Source organism: Carassius carassius, chromosome 50 (genome assembly GCF_963082965.1).
Source record: "Carassius carassius chromosome 50, fCarCar2.1, whole genome shotgun sequence".
Taxonomy (NCBI): Eukaryota; Metazoa; Chordata; class Actinopteri; order Cypriniformes; family Cyprinidae; genus Carassius; species Carassius carassius.
In genome coordinates this window covers 19,234,195-19,260,836 of record NC_081804.1, presented here as the reverse complement: position 1 = coordinate 19,260,836, position 26,642 = coordinate 19,234,195, and the positions used below count along the sequence as shown (strand labels likewise).

The following is a 26,642-nucleotide window of genomic DNA, read 5'->3' as shown; positions in this document are numbered from 1 at the left end:
GGAGTTCACCCTCTGTTCGGACCACGCTCCGCTGCAGTGGCTCCACCTCATGAAGGATACCAACGCGCGGATCACTCGTTGGTATCTAGCTCTTCAGCCTTTTAAGTTCAAGGTGGTCCACGAACCGGAAACGGAAACCGGAAGGAGTAAATCGAAAGTGCTGTGACAACATGTCAGAATAGAAGTCACCATTTGGTGTTTGCAAAGTTTGAGTTATTTTTCTGTTAAATAAATACGTCAGCAGTCCAGCCGACCCCTTTGTCCTCTTCCTTGCCCACAGAAACTTACTACAGTGATCATCCTTAATGTTTTTACTGCAAATGAGTCATATGCAGTAGAGCACAGAGCACAGTAGAGCATGGAAACAATTGTGCAAGTTGTCCTTTTTACTGAAACTCTTTTCTTTACAATTGGTTCCAAATAATTAATTACAGATTAATTATAGATTTTTGAAATATCAAAGTCTGAAATAAACATATTTTCTGTCTTAATTTTATTACAGTAGAGGAATAAAAATATAAGTCAAAGTTTACCATTTTTAATTTGATTTATATGATTCAATTTAAGATATTTTCTTGTTAAAAACAAGAAAACAATGAAAAATTTTGAGTAGTGCTGATTATTAAATGAATGCTGCAACAAAAATAAAATGTACTGCTAGGCTCTTGGACCAACAGACAGTTTGGTCTGGGGAAAGACCAAAGGTCTACATCTGTATTTCAGAGGGTCTGGTAAAAGTCCTGGCCTTGGATAATTTGTGCCACTTGGTTTGAACAATATGAGTGTGTTCGACTGTTACAACTGCAATGGTAATAATAATAAAAATAACAACAACAATAATAAGTAAAACAAATAATTTGTATGACAAGATACCAATTTAATTCCATTTGTGTATTTATTCAATGACTAATTCCAAAGTACATTAAATCTGTGAACATTTAATAAAAATATTTAGGTCTAAAAATTATAAAACCTCTATAGATCGATCTCTATGTCACAATGCAAATTATGAACATTTTGTCAAAAACTTATGGGCATTTTTTAACTTGCTGATAGAATGTTTCAAATGTTACCGACATTTTTTAAGATTCTACAGTACAACAGAAAAAATCATAGACAGTAAAAGCAAAAAAAAATGCACCATGGAGCATCCGCACCCATAATCCACCGCGGTGCTGGTCTGTGAGTCACGTGACTCTGACATTAAAGCGGAAATGACAGTTAGCGCCTCACAGTCTCACGGCAGATAAAAGGTAGAGATCACAACATTTTTTGTGTGTGTTATTATAAACAGAAAACCGGTTAAATCACACATAAGCCTGTCCTCTTTTATTAAGCGTTCTTCTTGACGATTTCAACTATATTGTGACTTGATCTAGAATGATGTCCGTTACTGCTAGTCAAAACAGCGTCACTATCTCACCCATAATGCGAAATTAAACTTAAAATGATCAATGATTATAAATCTCTAATAACTGCAGAAATTATCTCCCGTTGAGTCTTTCTGATGTCTAATTCTGATGTTGTTATCAGCTGACACTGCTGTGTAACGTACAGTTGCTTTAATGACTTATTATTGTTTGTGTCTACTCATCAAAATCAGTTAATGGCCTGTGAAGCTGTCAGACTGGGATATTCACATATTTCATTATGACACATTTTTAGAAAGCATACATTATGGGATTACTCATCATTTTTCTTTTGATTCTTTAACAGTTTGTGTAAAATCTTCCTGCATTGAACTGTAATGTGTGTCTGTGCTTCAGATGATCACTGGGTTTTAATGCTAGAAGATCTCAGTAAACACACACGTCTATGGTTTATTATCCTCTGATTATAATTTGCAGTTGCTGAGCAAATATGAATGTTACTGAAGTTGATAATGTATTTGTGTGTGTGTTTCAGGGCTGTGATGTGATGTGATGATGGCAGCTGCCAGTGTGTCTCAGTCTGCCAACGTTCAGGCCCCAGAGAAATCACAGCTGACCTTGAAAGGTAAGAAAACCTCATATGACGCATCAGCTTGCAGCATCAGTCAGTTTTGCATGTGTTTTTGCACTGTGCCGTGTGTCCTCTAGAGGGGGATGTGTGCTGAATAATAACTTTATAACTGTGAGCTGCTAGATCAGCTGATGTTCATGTCAGGGCATATTTACTTACATTTCCTGTTTGTCAAAATCATACATTTTTCCTGGCACCTTTGATCTTGGAATCACAGTCTTTGCGACTTATTTAATGCTTGTAATATAAATACCCTATCCACTCTACATAACTGTCTTGATAACAGTAAGATGTCTTAATATGTTTTCTGCTTTCGAAAAAATTAATTTAATGAACTAAGCAGTTTGTGCTGTGTTATCATAACATTAATTCCATGTTATCAGGGCTGGTCCCACACGATAAACCACATAAATGGGTGCATATGGCACAATAGAATGTTCCTGCACAACCAGAGGCTGCAGTTTCAGGACCCGCGTTCCCAGGACCCTAGTTTTTTGTAACAGCACCACCTACCGAATTGGATGATTATAGTAGAGGCTGCAGTTTCAGGACCGAATTTCTAGGACCCTGGTGGTTTAGTTTGTAGTAATGTTTGCACGTTATCAAAGATATTGAATCTTAGGAACATTTTTTTTTCCAATTGTGATTTTGGATTCAGAATGCATTAGAGGTTAAATTGAAAGTGTGTGATATACCTGCTTTGAATCACAATTTTAAATTTAAACATACATGATTTTACACTTAAAATATGAATGAAAAATGTATTTCCATTTTTATACAACAGAAAAAGTGGGTTACCTTAAAAGTCTTGAAAGTTTCTTGAAATATACTGTATAGTGATTAACCCCTTTAAGTTAAGCAATAAGCTCATTATCAGATAAAATAAAGATGGAATCAAATGAAACCAGGATTTTCAGTAACAAAATTACAGCCAGATATTTTAAAGGCTGTAGAGAGGCTAGACACAAGACTCAAGAATGATTCAAGAATGTGTGTGTGTGTATATATAGTCATTTTTGCAGTGAGACAAAAAAGACTGGTACAAAAAACATTTTCCATTAGTTGCTTCATGGACAGAATTGCAGTAGGCTTCAACTCCTGAGAGAGATAAAGAGAGAGAGAGAGAGAGAGAGAGAGAGAGAATTAAATAAGAAACATTTGCTTTAACATGTTCAACTGTAATATATATTTCTGATTAACACTTATGCAATGTTGGGATTGTAGAGAGAAATAACCAAACAGGATAATCATGTTACTGACATCTAACTTTAAACTCTGAAATTTTATGAAATTTAAATTTTATTATTGAAATTTTAATGATAATTTGTACCAGAAAGGAAGATCTGCTCATCCTCCGGCAAGGATGAATTCCATAGGACAGCCAGGGCATATAGGATGGGCTTTCAAAAAATGGTTAATTTAAATATACTATATTATACCACTACTGAACAGCAAGCCATTATACATGGGTCCATACATGGGTAGCACCAGCATGCAGTTTATGTACAGTAGAATTTGTAAGTGCAGAAGCAGGAACACACACAAACACATTACATGATCCAGCATACCTCTGGAAAAAGAACACCACAGGTGAACTGCGCTTCATCTGTGAAGCTCAGTTGTGTTGGTGTCCTATGCAGTACTCCTCTCAGACATGCAAACAGGACAGTTGTTCCTTACTGTAAAGGTGGACATGCATCTGGGAAGAGGATAGCTTACGGTATGTAACCACTTCTTAGAGGGCTTCCCGTTAAGTACACCCTATGGGCAAACCATGGTGCAAAAACAATTATTTTGAGAAAATGTATACATTTAAGATAAAGATACAATAATTTGCAGCATGGTTAAAAGATAGTAAAGATGAATAAACTTAAACATTGTTAAAGTACCACCAAATGCTCCTCAGATCCCTGTCAGAGACTAACACATGGACTGTATGTGGTGTAGACCTCAAGATTAACTATTAAAATGGCCAAATGTCTCATTCGTCACTGCAAAACAATGCCAAAACGACAGGCTAATAACACGTACTGTGGTGCAACCAGGCAGTCCAGTTCAGTTTAATCATAAAAGATGATTGTGGCGAGTGGGGCGGGGCCGAGGGACGTGGGAACAAGGAGGGAGGCCGGCAATGATTGGGAAATCAGTGACACCTGCGACCCACTGCCGGTCTCTCGTCCTTCACTGTCGTCGCTCCAGTTTTATATCCTTCCATCTCCTACGTGGGACTCGAGACCGGCAGTGGGTCGCAGGTGTCACTGATTTTCCAATCATTGCCGGCCTCCCTCCTTGTTCCCACGTCCCTCGGCCCCGCCCCACTCGCCACAGTATGATTTATATATAACTAATGGTAAAAAAATTAGTATTAAACAAGTTTTCACACTAATACAGTAAGCTACAGGTAAATCTGACACATCTAACATCATCAACGTGCTTTTATCATCTTTTTGAGTTTAATTAATGTGCTGGCTAGATTAACTTATTACAGTCATTAATACAATACATTAAAATACAATAGAAGTTTATTTGTATAGCACATTTAAAAACAACTGGTGTTGACCAAAGTGCTTTACATTGCTAAAAGAAACAGAAATAATGACACAAAACATTTAAGTACTAGAGAAACAATAAAAGTAAGATACAAATAAATAAAATCCTAAAAATTAAAATAGAGGAGAAAAGCTAGTATCAAAAAATATTATTGCCAATATGAATCAATGGATATTAAAAGCCATGGAAAAAAAGTATGTTTTCAGGGCAGATTTAAAAGTTGACAAGGTTCGGGCGGATCTGATGGAGGCTGGAAGGCTATTCCATAACTCAGGACCGATGACCATAAATGAACGATCACCCCTGTTTTTAAGTCTGGTTCTAGGGACATATAGTAAATCAGAGTCCCTAGATCTAAGTGATCTAGACTGAGAAGCAGGATGCAGTAGTTCAGATAGCTACTGTGATGCCTGGTTCTGCAAAGACTTAAAAACAAATAACAAAACTTTGAAATCAATTCTGTATTTGACCGGTAACCAATGAAGTAAAATCAGAAGAACCGCTTTTAATGTGATCTCTTTTACGCTTCCCCTTCAGGAGCCGGGCTGTGGCATTTTGAACTAAATGTATGCATGTGACACACATCTGAGAGGCAAGAATGAACAAAGAGTTACAATAGTCTAGTCGAGATGTTACAAATGCATGCATGACTTCAAGATTTCAAGATTCTTACCAGACAAAAAGGGCTTAACCTTTGCTAAAAGACAAAGATGATAGAAACAAGACCTAACCACAGCACATATCTGCTTATCAAATTTAAGACTGTTATCGAGCAAAACCCCCAGATTCTGAACACAGGTGGTACTGTAAGGTAACAGAGTATCGAGAGCAACATCATTAGTGCTGTGATCATTTGAACCAAACAAGATAATTTCAGTCTTGCTCTCATTAAGACATTACTAGCAAGCCAGAGTTTCAGTTCGTCTAAGCAGTCTAATATACTGTAGGCTCAAAGGGAAGCTTATCATCACGCTTTAAAGGCAGATAAATTTGTGTGTCGTCAGCATACAGATGAAAAGATACACCATATATAGATAAAATAGAACCCAAAAGTAGCATGTAGAGATTAAACAGTACCGGGCCAAGAATAGAGCCCTGAGGGACACCAGAACCTCTGTTTATCAGAGGAAGAATGGTCCCCGAAGCAGACAGAGTAAGTCCTATTTATTAAATATGAGCGAAACCATCAGAGCACCGTACCCCGAAGGCACACACATGCTTCTAGGCATGATAAGAGAATGTTGTGTCAACCAGGTCAAATACAGAGCTAGAAAGACCAAAGCTGCAGACTGCCCGGTATCAGTGGTAAGCATTACATCATTCATGACCCTTAAAGAGGGCCAATTCGGTGCTGTGACATAACTGTGTCAACAAGGTCAAGCACACAAGTCAACAAGGATGAATTAAATCATGGCCACTAATTAAGAACGTCGTTATTAATAAAACTCAAAACAAATTCATTATTCATGGGATTTATTATTAATTCATAGTTAGCAGCTCTCACTTTGGCTATATTGCATCGTTTCAACGTTATAAAATACAACTTAATTAAAAATTGGTACTCACACTTTGATTGCTGTCCATCTTATATTGGTGTTCTTGGGGATCCAATTTGGTAGGTGGCGCCATTACAAAAAACTAGGGTCCTGGAAATGCAGTCCTGAAACTGCAGCCTCCGGTTGTGCAGGAACACCCGTCTCACATAGGCCTACATGTTCACCAGGAGTTCAGATCGTAACTCTGGGTAATGGTAACTATGATAAAGTTTGCTTTGTCAGTGGTGTTTAAAAATGAAGAGGCAGTAGAGTTGTGTGTATCATTTGTGATAGTATTGTTTTAACGACGTGGATGCTGACATTGTGAGTATGTCACTCACTTTGAAAATAACGAACTAAAACCTGCCTTGGGAGTGCACACGTTTATGGTGTGATGTAGCCTAGTATATCACATGAATTTTTATGATACACATTTATTGAAATGACAGCTGCTGCATCATATATTATCAGTTTAATACAGCATTTCATGAGCGCTGTGATTTGACGATGCTGTGCCAATGTAGCGGCCATGTCACTGTCACCTTTCGGTATATTACATGCATAGTTTTGTTATTGTAGGGCACTTCAAAATACCATGAAATAATTCTAAAAGGCCTTGTCATCTGTTTAGATTGTAGAACGCATATTAGCTTGTTTTCCATCATCCGGTTAAAATTTACAACACTGCGAGTTTGCTGTAAACTTTTTTTTTTTATATTTGCTATAACAAAACCAAACACTTGTCATATATTTTAATATAAAACATATTTTTACATTTTAATCTGGACTAAAACATGCCAGTCCAAAAAAAATAAAAAATAACTTGATAGTGTTTAAAAAAAATTTCTGATTCTTTATTATTCTATTCTATTATTCTTTATTATTCTTTGTGTTCAGTTGCATTTTAATCATTTCTGTAACATTTGCTTGCTTTATACATTATTTTATTGTGTATTATTTTATTGTATTTAAAACTGCAGTCCCAAATTTCTCCACGTACAGTTTCTCTAGAAGCAATGGTTAAAACGTATGTTAGTTTGCTTCAGAAATGAATATATCTTTCTTTAAAGATAAATATACTGAGTACGAGTAACACACAGTAAGATGAAACAGAACCCATTTAGAAAATTTGCTTAACGCCCCCAAAATGCTAGGGCCACTGCTGGATGTTTTTACTGTTACTTCTTATTCATCTTGATTGTAAATATGATATGGGATAAAAAAAAAAACTCTGTAATGGTTTGCTTCACTTTAATTTAGAACTTAGAAATGTACTAATTCTCATTGAAATTCTCTCTTTAAGAAAGATTAAGAATTGAAAGTGTTTGTTGTTTTTGTGTTCTGTTCTGCTCATCTGACAGTGTTGTCTGCTAAGCCTCAGTCTCCTAAACTCCCCAATCGACACTCTCGTTTGAGTACATTCGTGGAAGTGACCGCTGATGGCCTGACCAGTGAAACGAAGAAAACAGGCAAACGCACTGGACATCTAGAGCTGCAGTGGAATGAAGACCTCACACTGTAAGGCATTATGTGACTGAGATTATATATCAGTTACTTATTTCATTTCAAATGACCTAAAACTACTGAATCTGCAATCAGTAATCAGTAACCAAGTAAAAACAGTAATAAAAAAGAACAAAATAGCCATGTCAGGGGCCCTAGGGGACTTAATTAAATGACTGCATACTGTATGGAGGTAGCTTATTCTATGTATATTTTTTTCACATTTGTGTTATTTTATTATACAGGAACGTGACTCCTCAGAGTCATTTGGATCTGAAGTTGTGGAGTTGTCACACATTGAGGAAGGAACTTCTGGGCAGTGCCACCATTGACTTACTGGACACTCTGCGAACACATGATGGCAAGAGTAAGTTCATCACAAACAGACAAAACTCCAAACACCATTAAAACGGCAATTCATGTATGGATGTTGAGACAAATATTTTTATAAATATATTTTCACACTAATTCTCCCAAGTTAATGTGGAAACAACATGAAGAAGTTAGGTCTAAACTGCAAATGATCAGATATTATAACCAGGTAAACGATATTCACATAAACCCATTATATGATAATATATAGGTTTGGTGATTTTTCTGTCTCTCTCAGCTATTTGTGTTAAATGAAAACTCAGTTATTTTTTTCTCCACTTTAGAGTTTAGTTTGCACATTAATTTTCATGCTTAAATAAACATTTAAAGCCTTATTGATACTTAAAGATGAATAATGGTTTGTAAGGGCTGCTATGTACACTTAAACCTTCCTCAGTTTTCCACTTTTTCTCACTTAATGGAGCCAGTGAGCGGTGCACAAATGATCATATACTGTCATGGTAACCAAAGTGTGTGGTGAAAAGATATCCACTCATAATTTGACATTAGCAATACTGTTTCTGGATCCAAGCCTCTGTTAGTTTCAATTGAGAGCACAGTCTGAACAGCCGTTTATAAGCACTGTTTATTCATATCAAACGTAAGCTAAGCTTTAAAGAACTGGGTGAATGCTACAATCTCCAGGCACCAAATATTTGAACAATTCATAGCAGACAAATCCCTGCCTGGCCATCAGAGATTCAAGTATTGAGATAAAGGTTAGGATCATGATTTTTGGGTAGTATTATAGCACACCATGTGTGTATATTAGTCCTGTTTGAAAACAAGGCTGCGAGGGATGAACTTAGTGTTTACAATGACAAGCACCATATAAAAGTCTTAGATTACGTGTCATTTTTACAACTAACAACTTTCAAAACTGTTTTGTGGAGTTTGTCTACTAAATGTTTACCAAATACTTTGAGAAAGAAAAAGGGCTGATCAGTTGGCATGTTGTTAAACAGCAGTACAGTCCGTTGAAAACACTGTCCTTCTGTCCCTCACAGCCTCGTTTTCATTCCTGTCAAACACTGAATATGGCACTACCCTGACTAAACTCTGTAGCTACTTCAGGAATTGCCTTAATTATTAAACAACAAATATTAATCACAAGTAGTTTTTCCCATCCCTAATATTAAGATTAAAATCAGTGCTGATCACCTCAGACATTCATGACACCTAGTAACCTCTTTTTCTTGCATTTTATGCTAGAGAGGTGAAAAGTCTCTGATTAAAAACATGTGACCTCCTGTAATTAACACTTTTTTTTTGCATTGCTGGGTCTTTTGACACCACCAGTCTGAAAGATTTGGAATAAGTATGTACTGTACAGGCTTGCCACATGTTCATTTCAGCTCAGTGCTGTTTTTCCTGAAAGGTTTTGAGGTTTGACTTTCAGCAGCGTCACCCCACAAGTTTTTTTTTTTGTTTTTTTGTTTCTGAGTCAGCTGTCTCTTTCACATTGTTTAGAGAAGTTGTTAAAAGTTTGTCATCAGAAAATGATTATATGTAGAAGTTCCTTTCAAATGTTCAGAGAAGCAGCCTCTGGTGCAATTTGCAAGACTAACACAATAAAAACAATTTTTTTTATTTTTTTTTGTTTTACAAGAAAGGATACTTTCCAAAAATGCCCTTTTTTGTACCATTGAGGAAATCTGGTTTGGGATGACGTGAGAGTAAATTATGATAGAATTTTAATTTTGATTGAACTGTTCTTTAACGTTTTCTTAATAAGCTAAAGACATAGTGTTTTCATGTTGCTGTTCTTGTATACGTTTCTGACAGCTGTTATGTGAGCGTTTGTTCAGCTCTCCCCCAAACCCTTTTAAACCAGTTTCACTTCTGTCCTGCTATTTTAAAACACTAAATATGAACCAGTGAGTGTGTTGCCAAAACAAAGAATCAGTCAAATAAAATGTCATGAATGTAAATGAAGTTTAGGTTTTAACAAACTGAAAAACGTATGTATTTGCTAGCACTAGAGTGCTTTTTCTCTCTCTCTCTCTCTTTGACTGGCAGTGGAGAATGTTCAGCTCAGTCTGGTTCTACAGACAGAGAACAAAGGCTCGGTTGTAGCAGGAGGTGAGCTCAACGTCTGTCTGGACGGCCTGGTTGTTGATCTAGGATCTCTGCCCAATGGCAGCGCTGACACAGACAGTAAGTCCTGTTCACAGACACACATGCACATTTCATAGAAAACACTCATAGAACACACAGAACACATGAACAAATGCACATTCATGAGTTTGCAAAGCCTTGGCTGTGACTCCACCTAAACTAAATGCAGGAATCGAGGAGGTTGTGGTGAGAGGGGTTGGGATGGAAAAAGTCAAATCTGACCAGAGGAGGCCCAGCGAATGCTCACAAGAGAGCTTTTCTCCTCTGTGTACACACAACTGACAAACACAGCCCAGGAGGTCACTGGGTTTTTTGAACCACTCACAATCCTAATCTGTTCAGACTCATGCAGTCATTTCTGATTGCTTTGGGAAGCAGCCATGTGTCAGTTAGACAGTGAAGGGGTACTAAAGATTGTCTCTAACTGGTGAAATGATTGATATGACATAGTCTGTTAACTACTCTGTGATGCTCCACATGGTGTGTTGAGACATCAAACCAGGATATATAACACGATCAGTCAACCTATTTCAGTTTAATGTTTAATATAGAACCACAAGTAGAGAAACAGAATGTGGGGTATACATGTGTCTGGAGTTGTCTCTTAACTGCTGAAATTTAAAACACATTTTCAAAAGTGTTTTATATTTTTCAGGAGGGTATGGCTAAGATTTTGCTTTCAAAATGTTCTCATGGCTAATCCCTTCACCTTCCAAAAAGCCATTATGATATTATATATTCTAATTTTATATAACTAACTCTATTAGAGTAGATAGTGGGTTCTGACTTATTGTAGACTACAAAGGGAAAACTACAACGTTATTACAGGAGTATTTAAGTTGACATGAAATTGGCCCAGTTTATTTTGTTAATATATGTCTTATTATGAAGGATATTCTTAGCATATTTTTAACATGTCAAGTTAAAAGCCGTTCATCTTTTAAAAACATCATGACTGGCAAGGTAAACAAGTCTCTAAAAAATATATTTTTTGACTTTTTACAAAGGCAAGATTAATTCAGGGTGTAAACTCTTATGTGGTGTGACTGCAAAAATGTTAATTCCTAAATGATGTTTGTGCATTAATAATTAATGATACTCATAAAAATACTGTCTACCTTCTAAAACTGTCTAAAAAATGTTAATTTTTAACTCACACCCAGAGTTTAAGGAAGATGCGTATAAATAATGCATTTCTATACAATTGTATACAAATGGTGTAAAATGCATCTGAAAATACAGTGTGTCAGTTCGATATAGAGTTTAATAATTGATTATGATGACCATAATAATACCCAGTGTGTTGCAGGATGTCTCAGATTACACTGGAATCCTTGCAAAGGACACAGAGCACACACAATTGAGTAGACTAATGCACTTGAAATGAAGACAGTGCCAGCTGTGTTTGTTCTGACTGCCCTCTCACTCATGATCACTCCAGTATAGCGTAGCCTTCCATGCCATTTTCCTTAATTATACCACAGGATTTTACAATGCTCCATTCTGATTGGCTTACAGTTAATTTTCAATAATTGCACAGCTAAAGTAGTTCTAACCATTACAGTTCCATATCACTTTGTCAGATTACTTCAGGTAAAGAATTACCTCAGGAAAAAAAAAGACAATAAATACTGTTAGCATTAGGATGATTATCTATCAAAGCTCTCTTTCTCCTGCTCTCTTTCCCATGCACACACATGCAGACAATTGGGTATGTGCAGAAATTATAATATTTTATCTCATATCTAAATAAATATCAGCACCCCTGCATTTAATACTTTGTGCAGTCTCTTTTGTGAATCTGGTGGAATCTCCTTTGCATATAAGTATGAATAATCCATGCAATTATTTATACATGAAACCCTTTGTTTGGTCATTCATGTCATCCTCCTCACTGTGTGTGGTGTAAAGATGACATGTCCTCTTCCAGGCTGATTCTTAACATCTCCAATTAATTATTGCTCTGATAGTGGAAATAGGAATTTTCAACAGTTTAGATATTTTCTTCTAGCCATTTCCTAATTTATGTAGCTCTTCAACACAAAAAGAGGAATTTGGCTTGTATGTTACCTAATATTTATACCCAAGTGAAATAGGAAGTCACGTCTTACCATCATTTAGAGACCATTTGGTCTCTAACTGGTGTAAACCATACTGTAAAAGTAAACCATACTGTAGAAAATTAATGGGAATTGATTTTCAGTTTTAGATTTTAACTGATAATTTTTTTTTTGTTTTGCCAGAAATTGTGGTACACATTTTGGAGAAGAAGAACAAATTAAATTTTACTTCTGTAAATGTTAGATTTTGTGAATATTTTGAAAAAAAGACATAAGAAATTTTTTCACCAACTCAGTTTGGAACATAGCACTTTTGCATCAATTGTCTCTTAGAGAATCATCAGTGAAGCCCATTGGCGTGTCCATTGAGTTGTGTCTTTAGTGGATGAATGCTATTTCTGACACATTTGCAGAACTGCTCCAGCCACTTTCTGTCTCAAATAAAAATGTTGTCAATTTGGATGGATGCTGATTTGAAAACCGCTGTGAATAATAGCTGTCTGGGTAAAAGATGGAAAGCATTAGTCTATGTAGTACATTTACTGGATAAGATTTTACTGCTATTTAATGGGTCTAATGTACAAGGACGGTTATTTATGGTAGGAAAAAAACAAAAAATTTTAAATTTTAAAAGCTGTAAATTTATTTAACCAATATTGCATAACTGGAGATACCCTCAGATTAATCAATGAGCAAATATTGGTCAGTCCTACATTTAATATGTTATTCATACAGTTTTAGTCATTCTGGAATTTATGTGGCTTTGGTTGAATGCATGCATTGCATATATTTGTGAAAATCTTATTTTGTAAACACAAAAAGTTTCCATTTAGGTAGATTGGGTTGGAGCTGCTTAACCTATTAAATTAGGTTTTAATAAACGCCAACAGAAGCTCTGAGTGTAAATGCTTCTTATGCACGTGCCTGGGAAGGACTTTACTGTTGTTGTGGAGGAGATGAATAATCTGTTCCTTTTGATTTTGCTTGTTTATTTTTCAGTGATTTGTCAGACTTTGTCTTTCAGTTACTTATTGTACACACACACACACACACACACACACACACACCCTCTTGGCAGTTGACACTCTTTTGATTGGCAGTTTGACATAAATGTCCTTCTCAACATATCAGAACAACAACTGGCTTTGTGATGCGCTCTCAAATTCAGGTTTTAGCCACATACAGTTTAAAGATCTGGAGTGTGTTTTCTCTCAGTGTGCAAGTTTGTGTTTGACCTTCGGCAGTGGATAAAGGTTGGAGTGTGTGCGGGACTGTTAGGGTCCTCTGTTCGCTCTGAAGTCGCTCTTGTTGGTTTAATGTTTTCCCTCATTTCCCCTGGCGTTTTTTTTCTCAAACACGCAGTACATAAACAGGTCTTTGTGTAAAGGCCTGGGTAATACAGAATGGCACACACATTCAGTAAACAGAAACTTGTGCTCAAACTTACTAAGCTTCAAACTTTCTTAACGTAACTTGTGACATTTATAATAAAAGTTTTAATGCCACTCCAATTGAGTTTTGCAACTGCAAGCCTTATAATTAACAGACACTTTCATGTTAAACTACTTAATCGTGTTTGCATTTTTTCTTGTTTTCTTTAAGTAAGAGCAACAACGTAAGCTGTGTCAAAATGTATTTGCTTTATGTATTTCAGTATTAAATGAATGGTTATTCACAAATAAGAGTTTGTTCCCTTATGGGATTCCAAACTATGATTTTCAAAACTTTAGAGTATTGTTCAGAGGAACAGAGAAAAATATAAATTATCTCCTCCACCACAGCTCTCAAATCATATTTAATATTTATAAATGTGCCTCTTCCAGATGTGTTAGACAAAAGTATTGTCAGATGTCATTGTTTTTTGTGCTCATATCCAAAAAGTCTGAGCGCTAACTAGGAGGAAATGATTTTCTGTGAATAATAACTTATAATTGTTATATAGACTTGGGCAGGCTTGAAATATAGCATACAAGTCATATGGACTGTCACATTTAGTGTGAACATTTTGCTCAGCATCTCGTTTTTGCGGAAGGAAGAAAATAAGTCTTACATGTTTGGAACAACTTGAGGGTGTCTGTCTTACTCAAATCATTGAAAACATAAACTAACACAATGTCTTCACAACATCTGTTGACGTATATGCAGAAAACTGGATGTAACCAGAATTAAACCAGAACTGAGCAGCATAAATGTTTGGGCTTAATATTATGTTTGACAGCTCTCTCAATATTTTCTATTGTATGTATGTGCCACTCAACAAACAACACTTTTTAATACAGATCACTAATATTAGTGACTCTAATATTAGAGCATTTTAAGCTCAGCACAAGGACGTTTTTCTAAGTAATACTATGAATGCCACTTTCCAGGTTGTGCTTTGGTGTTTCTCTACCCTTTGGAGCATTACAGCATTAGATATCCCATGTTTTTTGTGCTTTATATATGTGGAATTATCAAACATACAGTAATAGATCATAAAAAGTAAGTCGCTTTAAGAACATCAAATGGCTCTGGTTTTAACCCTGTGATGTAGGAATGACAAACTTTTCTACATAATGTATGTGAATCACTCCTAATGCACTTACTTGATGATTTTATGTAATTTTTTTCTGTGCAGAGATCGTCCACTCAAACAGGTCTAACCTGCACAGAGCTCATAGTGAAGACACCCCGAGTACCAGCAGCCCCCGAGGACGGTCAGCACAAATATTTCCATTGTTTATCACTGAATATGTATTTTCTGCTTCTCCTGTTTCATATCTTCCGTTGTGCTTTCTCTCTCATGTCATAGTAAGCACATCCTTGTTTTCAATGCATAATATCCTAAATGGGCTAAAAAAATCACAAGTTGGTGTTAGGGGTTAGTGGTATGAACGCTGTATTTGAGTAATCCAGTGAACTGAATACAGTGAAAGGTGCTTCAAACTATTTTTGGTTATTTTCTCTGATTTGGAACCAACTCCAGAACCACATTTGTAGCTGTTGTAAAACAGTGTTAAATAATTAAATTAATAAATAAAGACAAAAGTCGGGCATATCAACTGCTTTGTTGCATAAAATTATTGTATGTTGTACGTTGCACACACAATGGTTTATTATGATGGAATTGTGCTGAGAGAACATGCTTGGGTGGGTGGGCACAATTTATATAAAAAAAATGTACCTTTAAAAAATCTCTGTTTTTTATTTGTGCAATTGAAAAGACAAAATTGAAAGTTCTGTCATAACAGAAGCTGAGTGGCCAAACCCACCAGGATGTTTCAAATAATCATGTTGGTGATAAACATTATCTAGTCAGTCTTAGGTCTGATTTAATAAGATCCCAAATAATAGCATTTGCTTGTGCAAATTGTGTGTACACTTTGTGTGAGTATTATAAGATATTTACTAAAAATGCTTGCCCTCATGCATGTACAGATAGGTTGGACACGCCCATAATTAAACACATTCCATAATTAAACATATTCACTGTTTGTGGGTTTATAAAGTAATAACAGGAAAAATACAGATATAACCAGCACGCATACATACAATAACAACACTGTATCTGAAATAAATCTTGTCATATATTTTCAGAAGTTTAGCTCATTCATCTGAGGGATCTTGTGGAGATTCTCCAGCTGACGTCAGAGGAGCTGTTCTCACTAATGGTGAACTGAACGGAGAAACTGCAGACAACACATGCCGCCTCAACTCAAAGACAGCCATCAGCAGCCTGAGCGACGCTGGTCAGATACACACACACACACACAGACACATTACAAACATACAAACCCACTCAAGCTGCTGTGAAATATGATCATGTCTTACTGAGATACTGTATAAGGTGATGAGTGCTTATCTCAATCTAATACTATAATCAATAGCTGAGTTTCCATCACCCTGTTTTATGCACATTTTAAAGTATCATATCAGAAACGAGTGATGGAAATGCCAAATTTAGAAAAATAAATCCTAATCTGCAAAAGTTTTTACACTCGCTTGAGGTGGTTTTTGACTTGTGCAAAAAAGAGTTAGAGGGTTAACCCGAAATTGAAAATTTAATTTTTATCTGCTTACCCCCAGGGCATCCAAGATGTTAGTGACTTTGTTTCTTCAGTAGAAAACAAGCAGAGATTTTTAACTAAAACTGTTGCAGTCTGTCAGTCTTATAATGTAACTGGATGGGAATCATGGCTAACGCCAGTTTCACACTGCTATTTTTTTCAGCATGCATGTTAACCCTCTGAAGTTCATAAACACGTATGCGTGTTATGAGTCATTTTCTCCTGATAACCCCGAAAAGAACTTAAATTACACTTTCAGTTTTGATCGTACAGATAAGAGAAATACATCAATCGAATCGGTTACAAAAAACGGATCTGAAATCACAAGTAATTTACATAAAGCATATTGACAGCTTCTATAAGAAATGGACATAAATATTATGGACACACACTGAGCTGTAACTTGGTTAATAACACATATCTGGGTAAGTGCCTATGGTAAAAGTATGTATTAATAATAATCATAATAACAGTATAAACCGCTACAGTATAACAGCATAAACTAATTTATGGCTGTCTTTGTAAATAAATATGTAGCTTTGGAGCCGCTGCTGTGTGAATACTTTGGCGCATATTTGGCGCAGCTACAATGACGATGTAGTAATGCTCAGGTGTCACTCACACTTGCAGTATGAAACAGGCATAAAACATACAATAAAAAACAAAACGTTCGGTCTGTGCAAGAAACTGAACAGTATTTATACCATTTTTTACCTCTGATTCACGCAATGTGCAAACTGTCCGAGCTCTCCTAAACGCGTCCAGATGCAGACTTATAAGTGCGTTACCGCCACCTATCTCTCAAGTGGACCATTGACACTCTTAATTGAGATTGTAGATAGTGTCAATGATCCATTTGAGAGATAGGTGGCGGTAATTTGCTCATGAGTCTGCGATCCACCATAATGCAAGAAGAAGAAGAAGACTCACATTCCTGCTTGAGATTGCGCTCAGGAGGACGTGCTCAGGAGAGGTCTAACAGTTCAGACTTTGCGTGAATCAGAGGTAAAAAACAAAAATTTCAGTTACTGTTCAGTTTCTTGCACAGACCAATCGTTTTGTGTCTTTACACATGTTTGTGTATGTTTTTTTTGTATGTTTTAACCGTGATTCCCATCCACTTACATTAAAAGATGTAAAAATCTCAGCTTCTGCTGCTGAAGAAACAAAGTCATCTACAGTACATCTTGGATGCCCTAGGGGTAAACAGATAAACATAACATTTTCATTTTTGGTGTGAAGTATCCCTTTAATGTGGATAATGAGAGATTGAAACGCATTTGCTGAATAAATTCCTCCATGCGCATCATGTGACTGTGCTGTGGGACGGCAAGACCTGACTAACCAGCGGACCGTTCTCGATGCACAGCATCTGAAATGTTGTTATTGTCTTTCTTAAATGCCCAAGCGAAGTCTGTCTGCAAAAGTGTTTCTGTATACTGTATTTTTCGGACTATAAGTCGCACCTGAGTATAAGTCGCATCAGTCCAAAAATACTTCATGATGAGGAAAAAAAAACATATAAGTCGCACTGGATAGCATAGAGCGCCCTCTGGCGGCTGTAGACAGTAATGTTTTCTCTTGGTTCATTTCTGTTAGTTCATTTCTCTTGGTTCATGTCAAATTAATTTTGATCAATAAGTCGCACCTGACTATAAGTCGCAGGACCAGCCAAGCTATAAAAAAAAGTTCGACTTGTAGTCCGGAAAATACGGTAATTGCCTCCCAGAACTGTCTTACACGACTGTGTTCCCATACAGCAGCATCAACCACCAAAAGCAGCAAGCGTATTTACTTAGTTTACTTTAGTTTCATCAGCTTACTTTGAGGAGCAAATCATTTATATATGATGATTTTATTTTGACAAAATGTGTAAGCACAGTAAACATTTTTTATGCTTTTAATAATCATATCATGCCCTTTATTTTCTCATTCATCCATAGTTTTTAATTCCTCTGACTTTTCAGTAACTAATTCCTGCCCACTGATAGTTGGATATGTCTACATACTGCATTATAAATGATATAGCAAAACCTCAGCTCATTGACACCTAAATGGATAGTTCACCCAAAAATGAAAATTGTCATGACCCACTTGTATGTGGTTTCAAACCCATAAGACTACTGTTGCTACTGCAAAAATAATAATAGTAATTTGTCAAAGTTTAGAATAAGTTCAAATAGTTTTTCTACGTCAAAAAAAGTTTTTACTTCAAAATTTCACATTCAATTTAATGTTATTTACCATTTCTTTGTAATTATTAGTGAAGTTTATTAGCAATTTCTGAGAGAATTTTTTCGACAACAAATTTTAATTATTGGAAGGTTTTAAAAAATGATCGACACGCATAGAATGCATCACATTTGGCAACCACGGAAGTTCAAATAATGCCTTTAATAACCCATAATTCTAACTTTTTTGGTTACCTGAACTTTTAATGTAGGGACAGAACCTCTCAGGTTTTGTTTAAATTATCTTAATTTGTGTTTTGAAGTTTTATGGGTTTGGAACAACAAGAGGGTAAGTAAATGATGACTCAGTATATATTTATCTAATTTGGTATGATGGTGTTAATTTTACACTTTTTGTTGGTCTTTTCTCAGGTAAAGGTGAGACAGCTGCTAATGGGATTGAGGGCAGTCATCTATCATGTCCAGCTCTGTCTTCCCCCTCACTGAGCTCAACCCCCACTGCTGGGATGGACAGTTCAGCCCTGCCAGCAGCCACAGAGACCCCATCCTCAACCGACCAGACCAGTTTAGCCACAGAGGCAAACCCCACTGATGCATTGCCTGCTGGGTACGCCAGAGAGCTAGGGCTGAATTTAAACTTGAAAACATGGCATATCGGTTTCCTCAGTGTTTTTGATTTCTTGTAGTTGGGAACAGCGAATTCTGCCTCATGGACGAGTCTACTATGTGGATCATAACACAAAGACCACCACATGGGAGAGACCCCTCCCACCAGGGTGTGTATCTGTCACATATTTATACATGCTGACAGGTAATGTTTATGGAAGGAGTTGCTAGATCATTGTCCATCCCTAACAATTCGCACATTAACATCAAATCTCAATTATACCCCCTAAAAGGTTATCGAGTATGTCACTTTGCGTGATATTGACAAGTTAAATTGGGTCAGATTAAACAATTTGGACATGGAGACGTAATGAGATCCCCATATCTATGAAACTGAACCATATAGCTAACAAAAACTGCCTATAGAAATTTAGTGGTTCACAACAACTAAAACTCCTATAACTCCACAACTGTCTGATCGTTCAAGTTGAAAATTAGATTGCTGCTGCTTTAGTCATCGTCCTAAAAAAATCTCTATTATGACTAAAAAAACATGACCACAAGCAGCCAATAAAATTTAATTGGCTTATAATGTCATTTTGAGCAAACATGCTTAGTTTCATGAATTGATGATGTTTGGGAGGCTAACAGCAAATTAGGTATTTTAGCTGAAAGATGAAAGTTGTGATCCTAATGTTGTCCACCACACTACAGGGATATGCAGGATAAATCTTTTAGGTCTAGTATTTTTCTATCAATTTCAATCACTTTTTTTTTTTTTTTTTTTTTTTTTTACAAATAAATGTGTAGATAACTATTTCATATTAACAGTTTCATATTAATAGTGCACATAGAAATGCTTATAGATCATTAAATGTTTATTTAACTTTTACAGTATATTCCCCAATAAAACATATTTGTCAAGTTGCCAGACAAGATTACATATAGTACTGTCAGTTAAAATGGAGAGACAATTTATTTTGTATCTTTTAAGATAAATAAATATAATATTATTTTAGACACAAATATTTAGTGTTGTGGTTAAATTAAACTCTAAACTGCAAGTATATAAATAATCATACATGTTGTCTTAATTAGTATGACTTATTGTTCTGTATGATACTTCTGCATTTTAGTATTATACTGTATTTTTTGCAAAAATATTAAATTAATATTAAGTTAAATTGTGGGTTCGAGACTTGGGCTGGCAATACCACGACTGAGGTGCCTTTGAGCAAAACACCAAACCCCCAACTGCTCCCCGGGCGCCGCAGCATAAATGATGCCCACTGGTCCGAGTGTGTGTTCACAGTGTGTGTGTGTGTTCACTGCTGTGTGTGCACTTTGGATGGGTTAAATGCAGAGCACAAATTCTGAGTATAGGTCACCATACTTGGCTGAATGTCACGTCACTTCACTTAAATTATTACATTCTTGCATTTAGTTTTTTTTTCTACAAAACACTGCAAAACATTAATGTTTAAACACGATAGTTGACACTGTTAATCTTTTTAAATGGCCACACATATAGAAATAAATGATAAATATAAGAAGGACCTTGAGCTGCACTTAAAATCTTCAGATCGATATGAAATTGATTTATCTAAATATAAATGTTTAATATGAGGCAACATATAGACCACATATATTATGATCTCATATCTTACAAACTTAAAAAACAAAACAATTTTAATCTAACAGTCAGTGGAGGTTCAAGATGAACTTTGCTGTAAAAACCATATAATAAGATACATTTCAGTTGGATCGCTAATCATCCAGATGGGCCATTGGTGCTTGGACCTGATGATTACTGCTTGCAGTTATATTTATAATTGAATTCTATTTCTGATTCAATGTAGAAACTTGCCAGAAAATGCTTAATACAATTTGTCATGTTAACAGTGTTAACATGTTAATTTTAAATGTTAATTTTTACATGTTAACAGTGATTGTTCAGTTCACCATTTTGCTAAGATGAATGAATATTTTGTGAAGGTGCACAGTTTTAAATCACTCTCAGAGATTACATTTAAAGTGTTAGTTCACCCAAAAAAGAAAATTATGTCATTAATAACTCACCCTCATGTCGTTCCAAACCAGTAAGACCTCCGTTCATCTTCGGACCACAGTTTAAGATATTTTAGGTTTAGTCCGAGAGCTCTCAGTCCCTCCATTGAAGCTGTGTGTACGGTATACTGTCCATGTCCAGAAAGGAGTGAAAAACATCATCAAAGTAGTCCATGTGACATCAGAGGGTCAGTTAGAATATTTTGAAGCATCGAAAATACATTTTTGTCTGTGAATATCAAAAACTACGACTTTATTCAGCATTGTCTTCTCTTCCATGTGTGTTGTGAGCGAGTTCAAAACACTGCAGTTTGTGATATCCGGTTCGTCAAAGAATCATTCGATGTAACCGGATCTTTCTGAAAAAGTTCACCAAATCGAACTGAATCGTTTTAAACGGTGTTCATCTTCAGTTCTCTCTTCACAGCAGTTCAGTCAGTGTACTGTTTGAGTAAATGAATTACTCCGGGATATTGGTTTGTTTGAACTCAGAGGGAGTGTCAGCCACATTAAACAAGTTAACAGCTTAAGTTATTTGTAGATTAATGCGTATTGGAGATGCGAACCGTTTCAAATGATTCAGTTCGATTTGGTGATTTGGTTCAAAAAGATCCGGTTACATCGAGTGATTCGTTGGCGAACCGGATATCACAAACTGCTTTTATTTTGAACTCTCTCACAACAGACACGGAAGAGAAGACAATGCTGAATAAAGTCGTCGTTTTGCTATTTTTGGACCAAAATGTATTTTCGATGCTTCAAAATATTCTAACTGACCCTCTGATGTCACATGGACTACTTTGATGATGTTTTTCTTACCTTTCTGGACATGGACAGTAGACCGTACACACAGCTTCAATGGAGGGACTGAGAGCTCTCGGACTAAACCTAAAATATCTTAAACTGTGTTCCAAAGATAAACGGAGGTCTTACGGGTTTGGAATGACATGAGGGTAAGTTATTAATTACATAATTTTCATTTTTGGGTGAACCAACCCTTTAAGGTTATCAGGTGGGAGTTTTGTATTTGAGTTTTGTATTTTGTATCGGAACAACCACTGGCTCTGCACCGCTTTATCTAAATAAACTGCTTCAGACTTATGTGCCCTCCAGAAGCTTGCATTCTGCAAGTGAATGGCGCAATGTAGTGCCATCCCAAAGAGGCTCTTAATCACTTTCTCAGACTTCCACCTTAATTGTTCCCTACTGGTGGTATGATCTGACCAACTCCGAGTCCTTAGACCTCTTCAAGAAACGGCTAAAGATTAAGGGTGGCTCCTATTTTTGGATTTCTTTTTGGATTTTTGGAATCTTCTGCTCTCACCCACCCAATCAACTCCCCTTCATGAGAAAAGGAAGCAAACTAAATTTAGCTGATATTGGACTATGTTTGGGGTGTGCTCAACAACATTGAAATTCTGTCTTAATGACCACAACAGCGTTTAATTAATAATTATGCAAAAACATTAGTAAACGGTGAATTACATTAAAAACGAGAACAAAGAACAGTGTTGTTAGTCTTAACATGTTAAATTTCAATGCTGCTGATGAGAACTGATCTTTTGAAAAACTGCAATCTGATCTAGATCGTAGTGACAGTCTGACATGGGGCTTGTGGCCCATTTGTTAGAGAGGCTGATTTGTTACGCAAAGGTCATGGGTTGCCCTCTCATTACCAGCAGGAAATGTAGGTGGGGGAAGTGAATGTACAGGGCTCTTTTCCACCTTCAGTTCCCACAACTGAGGTACTCTTGACCAAGGCACTAAACCCCCAACTGCTTCACGGGCACTGCAGCAAAAATGGCTGTGCTCTGCTCTGCTCTGGTGTGTGTGTGTTTGTGTGTTTGTTCACTACTCACTGCTGTGTCTGTTCACTTGGATGGGTGAAATGTAGGGCACAAATTCCGAATATGGGACACCATACTTGGCCACATGTAACTTCACTTTCATTTTCAAATGTCGTTCAGCAGCAAAGTTCTTGCAGATGTGAAAGCAAAAGGTTAAAAAGTGAAAGTTACTGCACTGGTGAAGAAAGTGAACTTAAAACAAATCATTGGGGTCTGATTTAGATATTTATGATAATCTGACAAGCCCTTCAACCACAGTACTCTTGTGGGCTTCTGGAAACACATTTCCGTGCTCTACCATTCTGCACAATGATCTGCATCTTTGAGAGGAGTCCGTTGTACTCTTGGGTAAGCGCCTAGCACCTCTTTTTGCCATGTCATTGGTCACCGTCAGGCTCTTAGCAATCTCCTTAGTTGCGATGTAGGTTGCATTGTTTGCCCAGGTACCAGGATCTTCATTTATAGGAAGTGCTGGTAGAAATTAAGAATAACAGAGAAGTTGCTCTAAGTGTTCTTTGTGATGAAGTTGCTCAAATCCTTCATTCCAATGCTAAAAAAATATCTTTTATCTGGCTCCTCATCCACTTCAGTCTCCTTTGCAGCAATCATTGCCTTTTTTTCCTCCACCATGACATCTGGATCACTGAGATACCAGAGGTGATCGATCAAGGTCTTTTGAATTCTTCTGCGTTCTTCTGTTTTGTTTTGCTCCTTTGCCCCTTGTTCTTTTTCAAGGCTTCCCATTTTCCTTAAAGGTCTTATGGGAATGTGAGCCTTTTCCCAAAAGTATTGGACCTCCTTCCTGGTGTGCACTGCTGCTTTATGCTTCACCCTACTCTTTTTTCCCCATGCGGTGCAGATTTACTTAACATCGCCAATGGACGGAAGCTTGCAACCTGTTAAAGACTAATCCTTGCTTCCAAGCAAGTACACTTCATCCTGGTTGCACAAAATGGCCTTCTGATATCAGAAACTGTCAAGTCACCTTTATTTACATAGCGCTTTAAACAAAAAAGATTGTCAAAGCAACTGAACAACATTAATTAGGAAAAATGACAGTTAAAGGCAGTTCATCATTGAATTCATGATGTCATAAATTCTAAAGTTTATCAGTAAACGAAACCTTCACTAATATTACCAATCATCTCTTGACCCTCTAGCACTCTCTATTCTAACCACCTGCTTTTTTTTTTGTTTATTATAAAAACTTGACCCTCTAACTCTAGCGTTCTCTATTCTATTTCTATTCTATCTACTTTTCTTTTTATTTATTATAAAAACTTGACCCTCTAACTCTAGCGTTCTCTATTCTATTTCTATTCTATCTACTTTTCTTTTTATTTATTATAAAAACTTGACCCTCTAACTCTAGCACTCTATTCTATTTCTATTCTATCTACTTTTCTTTTTATTTATTATAAAAACTTGACCCTCTAACACTAGCGTTCTCTATTCTTTTTCTGTTCTATTTACATATTTTCTTTTTATTTATTTAAAAAAAATACTTGCTACGTGTACTGAGCTAGACTAGCTTGTCACAATGCTTGCATATTTTTTGGTTCGATTGCTTTAATTTTGTCATCATTTGTAAGTTGCTTTGGAGAAAAGCATCTTCTAAATTATGAAATCTAACTGGGCTGGTGTTAATCCATGATTGGTGTCTGTTGTAGTTGGGAGAAGCGTGTGGATCAGCGTGGCAGGTTCTACTATGTGGATCACAACACCAGAACCACCACATGGCAGCGGCCCACAGCCGAGTCTGTGCGCAACTATGAGCAGTGGCAGTCTCAGCGCAGCCAGCTACAGGGAGCCATGCAGCAGTTCAACCAGAGATACCTCTACCAGGTAAACAACCAAGTCATGTTTCGTCATCCTCATGAGCTTTTGAGTTACGGAGGTCTTATACTTGTCTTTGACAATCAAGGGTTGATTTAGCCACTACAGATGATCATCATCCATCTCTGACTGGGATGTAAATGTTCATGCTCCATTTCATGCCAATCTGTTCTTTTCACTTTCTCATTTGAAAGAAGTCTTTTGTGCTCACCAAGACTACATTTAATTTTGTAAAATATTATTAAAATCTAAAATAACTTTGGCAAAGCTGAATTTTCATTATCATTTCAGTCCTCAGTGTCACATGATCCTTCAGAAATCATTCTGATCATGCTGATTTGTTGCTGAAGAGACAGTATAATCGATGTTGAAAACAGTTGTGTTGCTTAATATGTTTCTGAAAATTGTGATGACTTATTTCAGGATTCTTTGATGAATAGAAAGTTCAAAAGAACAGCTATTGCATGAAATAGAAATCTTTTTTAACATAATGATAAATGTCTTTAGGGCCGTTTCATAGTCAATGCATCTGTACGCATACGCGTCCCCAAGGCTACGCATCGTTACGCTTCGGCCGCCATTATGCGTCGGTGCGTAGCCAAATGTGTCGTCCTAGTTTTTGATACACAACGCGCCGATACACGCAATACTATGCGTTGTCGGTGGGGGCGACATTGCAAGTATTGTACATTAATTCAAGTATATTGTGTTTACAGAAGAAGAAGGTTTGAATACAATGGCGGGCGATGAGGAAAAATTATGCGAACTTAACGGCCCTATCTCTGCGTTGCCTTTGTTGCCGCCGATGTAAAATCAGCAACAGAATACACTCCTTTTCAGTTGCCATTGTGATATGAATATCACGCGACCCGACTCTACTAATATCACCCTGACTCTACTACCCCCTGTTGCGTGAGCGGTGTATTGCATACACGCATCGCCCGTGACGCTTGCGTCCACTGTTTAGACTATGAAAGGGAGCGCGTCCTCGCATTGCTTGCTCGCGTTTCTCGCGTTGACTATGTAAGGGGCCTTACTCTTGTATCAGTGTATCACAGTTTCCTCAAAAATATATTTAAAAAAAAAATATTCTGAAATTAAACTTTTTCAAGTACATCATATCTGCTGTTCACACAAATGACAGCTCTCTATCTTTTTTACTTTTAAGTTACAATTCATTCATCAGGATCAAAATTTCGATGAATTGATGTCAGTCACTGGAAATAGATGTACTATATATGAAATATTAGTACTATATATGGCGTGTAGCAATGTGATCATTTCCTTGATCGATCATTGTTTAAATTAACAATCAATTAATCGATTAATTGTTAACATTAATGCTGCAAAATGCATCTATTGCAGCGGCGCAGTCACTGGTATTACAGGATGTGCAGATGCCATTCAAAAAAAACAAACAAAAAAATGTCACACCTGAATTAAAGGGGTTTTAGTCTGAATAAAATGCTAGTAGCAGGATTATAAAATTAATAGATGCGATTATGATAAAATGATAAACTGATCAAACGAAGAGAGCGCGCCATTTGAGATCATTTTACTTTGATGACTGTTTCCTATTTGGGCTGCTAAATGCGCCTCTTTAAATGGTTTCGTGGTGCTTGTTGTATTTCAAAACACAATTGCAATGATTTCAACCGTCATTATGGCATTTAAAAAAATGTTATGCTCAAACGTAACTGTGGTGCGTGTGGCTGTGCTGCGCTGCCAGAGAAACACTTCCATCAGTGCTGCTGCAAAACACACTGTTGCTCCATTAAACATTTTTATCTGAGTATTTTGACCAGTACTTAGTTTAATCCTGCTGGATTATTGTTCCGGAAAATGTCAGATTTGAATTTTTGCATTCTGTACATGTTTTTTAAAATCCAGCATTTACATTGCATTAGAT

At 36.5% G+C, this 26,642-nt stretch overlaps 1 protein-coding gene across 3 annotated transcripts in view; it reads left to right on the top strand.

Moving 5' to 3' along the window:
- Positions 1-1,183: 1,183 nt before the first annotated feature.
- Positions 1,184-26,642, top strand: part of wwp2 (WW domain containing E3 ubiquitin protein ligase 2) — a 47,613-nt gene continuing 22,154 nt past the window's right edge. For all 3 annotated transcript variants that reach the window (XM_059546734.1, XM_059546733.1, XM_059546732.1), the window contains exons 1-10: positions 1,184-1,253; positions 1,906-1,995; positions 7,448-7,604; positions 7,835-7,956; positions 9,981-10,118; positions 14,757-14,835; positions 15,716-15,867; positions 18,789-18,984; positions 19,064-19,153; positions 24,568-24,742. In XM_059546734.1, coding sequence (XP_059402717.1) covers positions 1,923-1,995; positions 7,448-7,604; positions 7,835-7,956; positions 9,981-10,118; positions 14,757-14,835; positions 15,716-15,867; positions 18,789-18,984; positions 19,064-19,153; positions 24,568-24,742 — 1,182 coding nt within the window. In that variant the 5' untranslated portion in view covers positions 1,184-1,253; positions 1,906-1,922. The remainder of the gene's footprint in view (positions 1,254-1,905; positions 1,996-7,447; positions 7,605-7,834; positions 7,957-9,980; positions 10,119-14,756; positions 14,836-15,715; positions 15,868-18,788; positions 18,985-19,063; positions 19,154-24,567; positions 24,743-26,642) is intronic.